We start from the raw sequence: 9,365 nt of genomic DNA on the forward strand, positions 1-9,365 counted from the left end.
CACACACATATACACACATACATGATGTCGGAAATATCTAAGAGACAAGTCTAACCTTTGATAACGGCATTCAATATCAACATCGATCCGGTGCGCTCTGCTTGGGAAACGCTTTGGGGAAGGCTCATAATGGAGCATGTATTTGTAGATCAGATAACCGCGGGCCGACTGTCAAGAGAGGTCAGAAACAGGGGTCAGGTGATTTTCAATACTATGCAGGGAGAGTGTGTAACCAAATGGCACGCCTGAAAATCTTACCTGACGCACGGACTCGCACGCTGTCAGAGGATAGGTGAAGAGGAGGTCTCCGTATGGTCTGAGGACCCCGTTGCTTTTGCAGGTGCTGCCTAATTTCAGCTCCTCAGCATCTGCGCCCAGACCGTAGAAAGATGGTTTGACCCGCACGACGAAGTCGGACGTGGAGCAAGTCACAGAAACGTCTGGGAGGTAAGCAAAGTCCGACTGGATCTTTGCCCGCGGCTTCCCTGGGCGCATGGATCGAGGTGTTACAGGTGCCAGAGCAGGGTAGGGCCTTTGTGAAGTGAGTTGAGACAATGGAGACGTGCTGGCAGGTAACCTCTGGGAGGATTTTCTGTCGCCTGCTGACAGTTTAATTGGTTTGGATTTTTGCGTACCCAGTTTGAAAACTTTCCTTCTCGAAAGTAGAGTATCATATGTGTCCAGTGCACAGCTGAGGAGACCAAGTGATAAAACACTCCACAAAATATAGAGATGCCACTTTGTTTTCATCGCAACAGACTGTTGTACGTCGACCTTTCTCTTTCAATCTGCGCGTAAAATCACCGCTCAGCCACGGCTGGAGGTGATTAGTGTCGAAGATAAATTGGCAGCTTGTTTCCAAACAGGCGAAGTTCAGCTTGAGTTGATTTCAGTCTTTAAAGGGACCAGTGGCAGTTTTACAGATTTTTTCAATAATGTTCTTTATTCAAGTCATAGAATCTTGATGTAAATGACTTAAAGTAAAGATACATTTTTATGTTAGAATGAAGAAAATAAGGTTAAATGATTAATACAATACATAATTTTTTAATGGTAATGTGGTTTTATAGATGCAATGGAAACAGGTCTGTATGCTTTTAATGTTTTATACATGAATTAAAAGAATTAAATGTATTTTTTAGGACTGTATCTGAGGACATATTTCTTTTAGGGTGTGTAGTTTTTTGGGAAGTGAATATTAACAAAGACTGAATAATTAAAGTTAATGTATTCTGTGTTGCAAAACAAGACTAAATATAATTGATCATTTATCTTTAAACAGTGTTACAAGGTCCTATTGGTATTTAAATGAGCTTTGTATTTACATTATCTACTGTTGATTTCTGTAAAATGATGTCAAAGTTTCAGTTACCAATAAACTAAATTCTCTTTAATCAGATTTCATTAAGGGGCCAAATATCTTTGGTGGAGGGCCAGATTTGTTATTTATGTACCAATGCTGTACCAACTTACCTGAATGTGATTCTATGAAATGAACCTGGCATATAAACAAGTTGATTTTGCAATAATAACACAAGGTTTCTCTGCTTTGACAAACTTTATTCAGACTTAAAATTACAAATGTACAGCACATGAATTCATATCTTCACTGAATTATATACTGCTCATCAAGTCAGGTCCAACTTAGAAAAAAGTATTTACATATTATACATACAGCAGCATATAAACACCAAGTAGAGATTGTAATGTGTTTTCAATCAGTTCATTCAGTGCAATTTCAAAAGCAAAATGAAAACTATGCAGAATATATTACATTTTAAAGATCTTTTTTGAACTATTTTAACCAATAAGGTCATTTGAGGTTAAATCAAGGCATCTATTTGATTGTGCTGCTGTTGTGTCACAATACTGTAAAAGCGGCTAGTTTATCACATTATAGCAACTTGATATTTTATTTTCTTAGAAAAAGAAAAAAAAATCCACCATTTTGATGTTCTCAAATGTTTTCAGTAGGACTTCAAAATCACTAACATATTCGTCAGTAACCATACACTGTTAATAAGTTATTATACACATGTGCTTTCATACGAAGAATTATAATCCCTTCAATAGTTTGTTTAAATAAATAATTAAATAAAGCATTTTTGAACATTTTTAGAATATGCTCAATGAAAAGACTTCGTTGTAAAAGCACATTCAGAAATGTATATTAAACCTCATGAGAGACTGGCTGAAATGTTAAAGCACAAAAAGGTATGATGGGAAACCCTTCTGAGTAGCAAAAAGAAAAATAACTCGATAACAAATTCAACAGAAAATCTCATCGCAACTTATTACAAAGATGTAAGGTAGTGATTCAGACTACATACAGTACTGCAAGGTGCCTTTTCCCCTTCAGAAGATTCAAGTACACTTGTTTTTGCCTTCATGAAATTATCTATAGGAAACAACATCTAATGAAAAGTACAAATTGTAGCACAGCTCCATACAACTCCAATTAGTGGAATAGTGCTGGTATGCCCTTCATAAATAAGGGCTATGCTGTAGATTTCCTACAGAGCACCGACTGAGTGGAAAGTCACAGACAGCTGACCTATGACATGGTAAACATCAAAGGTAACATCACACTCTGCACGAGTATAGGTCCGATCTTGTAAACCAGTGAATGAATACTTCATAAACAATATCACAAATCACATGCTGTGTCCCAATCTCAGTCTATTCTAACCAGCTTTTCAGTATGTAGTGTAGTGCATTCCCACTGGAGGAGTGTAAGAATAGAGTTCAACACTAGAATCCCACAATTCATCACACAAAGGAAGTGGAGGAGGAACAACTAGTCAAGGTAAATGACATGGTAGAAAGCTACAGGTACATCTCAGTAAGTCATAAAGTAATACATCTTTGGAAAAAATTCTCTTTGTTGAATAAAAGATAAAAAATGACTACAGCTCCCATGAGTCTCAAACTGTAGTGGTTGAACAAAAACATGTTTTGTCTTCCTTTTAAATTATAGGGTGATAAGAGGTTACTGTCCAGTTTAGTGGTAGATACCCATTTAGGTTAAAATATGGACCGATCCCATGGTGGTTTCAGCTAAACAATGAAAGACAACCTCAGCATACTGGGAGGTGAAAGGGTTGGAGAACGGTCAATAACTTTGGCACTACACTACCTGAATAAATAAAACACTGGCGTTTTGTAAACTGTGTGCTTTTCAGTTTTAGCAGATGAAGTTTTATTGGGACACAGCTGGAGAAACTTCAATTGCACAAAAGATGACACTGGCTGGCCACTAGAGGGCGACGTAAACCTGAGGGATCTACTGAAGGGAGTCCGTTTCATGCTGTTCAGTTTTAGGCAGCAATAGTGGTCTTTGGTCCCTCCTCTGTTAGTCCAGATAGTTGGTGGTCATGTCCCTCAACAGCTTGTGCAAACATGCAGTGGTGGTGGTTGGCTCGTCCTCCTCCGTTACACGCTGCTCCCAAGCGCTGAAGTTTCAGACTCAGAATCTGTTTCAGAGTCCCTGTTAAAGCACGGGAGAACAGCCAGGAGTCAAACACAAAGGACTTGTTCAAACAGGGTAGATAATGCAAGCCAACACCGGAGCAAAACAGGATTCATTTGAATTTATCTCAGGTATACAGAGCACAGCTTAGCATCTCACTGGTTTGTTTACTGCAGTCATACACAGGTCCTGCTGCACAACAATGGGTGTCTACCCTTTAGTTTTATCCTGAATAAAGTGTAAACTTCTGTGTTGTCGTGAGTTCAGTGCATGTAGGTGCGTTTCACTTTTCACTTACAGCATTTCCTGCAGCAGTTTTCGGTTGCCCTGCCTCCTGTCCTCATCAATAGGGTACGTTCTCAATATCAACAGTCCCACAGCTATAAGAACCACAGGCACAGGAGACACCAGCACCTTCAGGGTTAAACTGACCGACTCGGGTTGTGAGCAGGACCCGGTCACATAGCCGGCAAATCTGCGAAAAAATGCAGATAGAGGGAGAAAAGTTGAGCTGATGTGAGTACAGTTTGGCAAGACTGTTAGGTGAAGGATTATGTGATTGTCGACCACATGACCACTGGACTGGAGCTGTTACGTGGAGCTTATCTCATATATAGTGTGAGATATCACATGCAGATGTAAAGTGAGTACTGACAAAATTTTAAGGATGACAGTGAGGATAAGAGAATAACTTGAATGGATCAGATAACTTACTTTAAACTGAGTGTTGAGATACCGAGGGATACACCAGAGGCAAACTTGATGAAGAACACATAGAAGGAGTAGAAGAGGGCTTCGTGACCGTGGATGTCTGGGTTCCTAACCTTGAAGTCGTCCACTACATCGGGAAGCATTGACCTGAAAGCACAAACACACACACACACACACACTTAGAAGGAAACTCGAGACACAATCAACACCCACATCAGCATATGGATCCATGGATGTGTTCAGCGGACGAACTCACCAAGGCAGGAGGAAAGCTGCCGCCACGCTCACGCCTGCCGCCACTGAGACCAAGTACGATATGATCAGGTGGCTCTTGATGCAAACGATTAGGATCATGAAGGGTATCGCCCACTATAGAGAGACAGAAGAATGTGAGCAGTTCCATAACACATCCTCTTTGAAAAAAAAAAAAAAGCTTGTTTTTGGTGTTAATTCAAACTTACTGTCATGCCAAAGTACACAGCCATCTTCTTCCCAAACTTGGTGAGGAACCACTGCCACCATGGGATGGTTAGAGTCCCAGATAGCTGGAAAAAAGTGACACAGAATTATCAGTATTTTAGTGTCTCTACATATCATTATGCAAGCTTGCAAAAGGACAAGGGATGTACACAGTTAATAGATGGTTGATCAATATTCATCATTCATGTCAGTCAAGGTTAACAATAGAAACATCTGATTCATCTGGAATTAATCAATCAGATGAAGCTGAGCCAGATTAGCATAGTCAAAAAAGATATTAAAGACATTACATTCTTGAGGGTATATGGATTTTTTTTTTTTTAATTAATCTAAATTTAAGAAACATTTATCTGTACTCTGTTGCAGAAAAATGTATCAGACACTTTGTGTGCTGGAGAAAAACTTGGGGGTCAAGGTAAATATTGCCTATTGTATCACAAAGGTATTGGCAAGCAGTTACCATTGAGGACACTGAGGTTTTTGCTACATGTTACTGTGTGTAACTATAATATGGTCTTATATTTCTTTTTTTTTTATTGTAGTTAAAACAAATATGAATGACACATTTCAATAAAAATATAAAAGTGTGTATAACGCTCTCCACTGTAAACTCTGTTAAGTGGCTTGATTTTTGTTGCCATATATGCATTTTAACATTTAAACAAAAATATAAGACAGAATTCTAACTGGGCTTCATTAAAATTCTGCTAAAAAAAAGAAATGGAAAGAATAAAGTGGCCACTGGAGGAGGACGTTAAGGGACAAGGCCACAATATGCTTTGTGTGGTTTTGATTTACCCCTGCAGGGGGCAGACAACCTTTGCCCTCTGGGGTTAAATGCCCACACAGGAAGAAGCCTACCAAGTTCTCAGCCTGAGAAATAACAATAAGTGTGGGCAAATACAGTGGAAAATATTCTCTTTCTCCCCCTTAACTCCCACTTAACTCCCACTTCTCTAATTGTGCTACGTGGTGCCCAAAAATATTTCCACTCCTAATCAGAGGGAAAAGCACCAGAGCAGAAAGCGGTGAGAGGAGGATGGAAAGGAGGGCGCCACCAATGGTGGCAGTTCCCATGTTGGCAGTGAGGGATCGCCAGGGCAACAAAAGCTCCAGTGTGCCTGTTTCTCCCCTCGATCTCCTGCTAACGCCATGTGAGTGTGTGGCTGGGAGAAAGGTTCCCAGGAGCCCAAACAACACCTCCTCTCACCCTGAAAATCTGCCCTTTCAGCCTCGGTAGCATGCGTCTCCTCGCGTGAGGAAAGGCCTCAGAGTAACTGAAACTGAAAACACTGGGACCTTACTCTATGCCACAAGGACAGCCAAACAGGGTTTTCTGCTGCAGATGTCCTCCAAATCTCATACTGATTAGGGCTTTTACAAGGAGGTGAAGAGACCTTCAATGGAAATTAGAAACACTCACCATGATGACCAGGAGGATATTCTGGAAGTCTTTCCTATGGCCGAGAGAGTAGGTGATGAAAAGGGCAAAGTTTCCCTCCAGTAGCTATAAAAGAGAAATGAAGAGTCATTATTATGCAAACTATTGTTACATATAAAGTTTTGTTTATACACAAGTTGTGTTGTTACCTTGGGCAGACCTAGGCTAGCTGTTTCCCTTTGTTTAAAGTCTTTATGCTGAGCTAAGCTAACTATCTCCTGGCAGCAGCTTCATTTAGTGGACAGATATCTATCAATCTATTCTCTGCTATTTATTATTTCCCAAAATGTTGAATTATCCCTTTATAATGACATCATCAAATAAATACAAAATAACTTCTGTATCCAATATGAGACAGATAGAGAAACACAGTATTACCATGAAGGCCAGAGAGGTGAAGAGGAACCCGATGACTAGTTTGATGTACGGTCCGTGACTCATCACCAGCCACAGGCCCTGACGGAAGGTGAGGAGCTGGGATCTTTTTCGCCCGTTCTCTATAATCCACGAAGGACAGGATAAGATAAGACAGCTGAACATCTTTGCTGAAAGGATTTAATGCACGACAACTAAAAACTGTGTTCTGGTATGTGTCTCATTTGTATTATGTGTCTGTTAGATTGTAGCCACCATTTCTGACTTTTTTTTTTTTCTTCCTTCCAAGGAGGCCAAATGTTTCCTGAGGACAACTGATACAGACTGATATAACCTTTAATTCAGGTGGGACAAAGTCTGCGAGTGTCATAGGTCTCACATCTTGGCTATGAACTCCTGAATCAAGTCCCAAACAAATCATTATGCAGCCGTCACCACATTTAATGTCAATTTGGACATTTTAAAAAGGTTAATAGTGTAAAAAATGTTCAATGCTTTTTAAACGTTGTATTTATTCATTTAAAATAAGCTTTATTACATTTTAAAGCAAAAACGTCAGATGTGCCTTGGTATGTTATTGTTTTGACGCACTTTTTTGACAGTTTAGCATATGATAAATGTTTTTTGTTGACCCACACTGACAAACACATCTTTCCGTCCTACTCGCACAACATGATTGGCTGCAGTCAGATTGATTCAGAGTAAGAGTACGCTTGCAGCACATCATTTAATAACAGAAGTCAAAAAGTAAAGTCCAAGTGAAGTTATTAGTCATTAGCATTGAACTGCAATCTTTTTAGATTCTGTCAGGTCGAATCTAAAGTCCTCGGACTAAATGACTCAAGTTTGACTCCAGTCTCCAGTCCACAGCTCTGCTCTAATCACAAATATTCTACCTTGGCATTGGACAAATAAGAACTGCGCTTGTTAGTTTATGGATTCATACCTTTTTGCTCCTTTACACCAAAAAACAAGACTACAGCACAGAGGACGTAGATGATGCAGATGACCCCTGAAGCAATCAAGTAGGCTTGTTTCTGAGAAGAGAAAAGACAGTATTAGCTTGGACTAACACTCATGTAAACACTGTGTCAAACAGCTGCAAAAGACTCACTGTCTCATCCAGTGTAACTCTGGAAGTGTTGATTTTGGTGGAGTTCCTGCTGTCAATGACATCAGGCTCATCAGTGGGACAATCTTGGCCACCACCTATTATCTGTCCCTGGATTGCAGTGCCCAGAACTGTGCCCAGCACCTCCACCATCATACCTGGGAATAACGGAAACGGATCGTCAGCGGGCGGACGACAACATTAATTAATTTGATCAAACCAGGCGTTGTGTGTCGGTGACGTACGATATGCAGTGGCAGAGTCCCTCTCTTTCTGGTCGTTGCTGATGAACATGGTGAGGGCTGAATATGGCACATGAAAGCACTGCAAACGTAAACAAACACACGGTTACGCTAGTGTGCACACAAAAAGAGCCAATTACTGGGGAGTGTCAACATGACTAATACTAACCGTCTGCATTGACTGGAAGAGGCAGTAAAAGACCAGGTACCAGATAATCTTCCCTTGTTGGAAAGGAGGCACATACCAGATCAGGAAATAAGTCAGCACCGCAAACGGCGTAGACAAAAGGATCCTGGGAGAGAAGAAAGAGGGTTGTTAGAAGACAGTATGATAAACAGTTTGCAGTGTTTTCAATTTGAAAATGTTTTCTGTTTTTAAATCAAAGATAGTTTTCCTAATTTGAGTCACTACGTTCTGTGTTGTTTGGCTTGAAACACAAAGTGTGCTCAGCTTGCCATTTGCCACTGCTAAAGAGTGTGTTTAGTGAATTCTGCCAACTGTTACTGTAGCTTTATCCCCCTTTTTCCTCCCTTGCAGTCTTTTCTTTTGTGAATAATCCCCCTAATCCAGGCTTGTTAGAGAGTAGTGTGGAGAAAGGGCTCAGTCTGGGTGACGAGGGTGGGCCGACGCAGCGGTGAGGCCACCCTGGCCCACCTCGCTCTCACCCCAACTCAGACTCAACAGCCTTTTTCTCCACTTTGTACGCCCTCCAGCTGACCTTAGTCAAAGAAGCTGGTGCCACTTCAGAAACTTTAAAAACAGACAACAGTCCAACTAAAAGCTTTTCTTTTAAACAAGCCCCTACAATTACAACGCAGGCATTGCTGCAGGGCAGTGAAGAGGAACATTATAAGATGTTTTTATGCCAACAGGAAACCATGTGTTTCTTGTTGGCATCAACACACGCCAACAGTAGAGCTGAAAAACATTAATTATTCAAACAGTCGTTTAATAAATATTCTCTGGTTCCAGCGTCTCAATTGAGTTGTTTACAGTTTATGTGATGGCAAACCGAATACCTTTGGGTTTTGGACTGTTGGTCTAATAAGACAAGCAATCTGAATGTCACCTTGGGCTCTTCGAACTTGTGATTGTGAATATTTGAGATTTTTTTACTGTTATCTTTCATTTTATAGACCAAACAAACTGTTAACTGAAAATACAGCTGAATTAATAATAAAAAAGCTGTTATCTCTTTGAATTCAGCCTCCTGCGATGCTGTAAAAAGACTAATCACATCTAAAATTAAGGCTGCTCAATTAATCGAAATTTGGATCATGATTACGATTTTGGGGCCAAAACGATCTCAAAACTAATAACAATCGGGGGGGAAACTATTTGTTTCATTTTCTAGTTGTGCAACGGTTGTATACCCAGTCTGCGTATTTCGCACATGCGGTATTTCCCGTCCCTCCTCCACGCATGCACTGCACACGAGTCAGCGCTCGGTATACAAGCCGTTCCCGACCTGTCTCCCGTAACGTGAAGTCACGGGAGTGCACCGTAACTATTTATAAGTTGCTGGTGGTCGCGAC

At 40.5% G+C, this 9,365-nt stretch overlaps 2 protein-coding genes across 2 annotated transcripts in view; both read right to left on the reverse strand.

The window, feature by feature from the left end:
- si:ch211-67f13.7 (uncharacterized protein LOC565426 homolog) overlaps window positions 1-831 on the reverse strand; it is a 2,802-nt gene extending 1,971 nt beyond the window's left edge. The window contains exons 1-2 of the mRNA XM_035673899.1: window positions 259-831; window positions 56-168 (exon numbers count right to left, since the gene is read on the reverse strand). Of these exons, the coding sequence (XP_035529792.1) occupies window positions 56-168; window positions 259-750 (605 nt within the window). The 5' untranslated portion in view covers window positions 751-831. The remainder of the gene's footprint in view (window positions 1-55; window positions 169-258) is intronic.
- A 714-nt stretch (window positions 832-1,545) lies between these two features.
- The window catches only part of LOC118337069 (sodium-dependent lysophosphatidylcholine symporter 1-B-like), a 12,511-nt gene continuing 4,691 nt past the window's right edge, over window positions 1,546-9,365 (reverse strand). Inside the window, exons 4-14 of the mRNA XM_035673911.1 lie at window positions 7,999-8,122; window positions 7,833-7,911; window positions 7,591-7,745; window positions 7,423-7,513; window positions 6,480-6,598; window positions 6,084-6,167; window positions 4,642-4,725; window positions 4,437-4,549; window positions 4,184-4,327; window positions 3,768-3,944; window positions 1,546-3,487 (exon numbers count right to left, since the gene is read on the reverse strand). Of these exons, the coding sequence (XP_035529804.1) occupies window positions 3,433-3,487; window positions 3,768-3,944; window positions 4,184-4,327; window positions 4,437-4,549; window positions 4,642-4,725; window positions 6,084-6,167; window positions 6,480-6,598; window positions 7,423-7,513; window positions 7,591-7,745; window positions 7,833-7,911; window positions 7,999-8,122 (1,225 nt within the window). The 3' untranslated portion in view covers window positions 1,546-3,432. The remainder of the gene's footprint in view (window positions 3,488-3,767; window positions 3,945-4,183; window positions 4,328-4,436; window positions 4,550-4,641; window positions 4,726-6,083; window positions 6,168-6,479; window positions 6,599-7,422; window positions 7,514-7,590; window positions 7,746-7,832; window positions 7,912-7,998; window positions 8,123-9,365) is intronic.

The sequence above is a fragment of the Morone saxatilis genome, unplaced genomic scaffold (assembly GCF_004916995.1).
Source record: "Morone saxatilis isolate NCDOM2014 unplaced genomic scaffold, NCSU_SB_2.0 Contig3, whole genome shotgun sequence".
In the NCBI taxonomy this organism is placed as follows: domain Eukaryota; kingdom Metazoa; phylum Chordata; class Actinopteri; family Moronidae; genus Morone; species Morone saxatilis.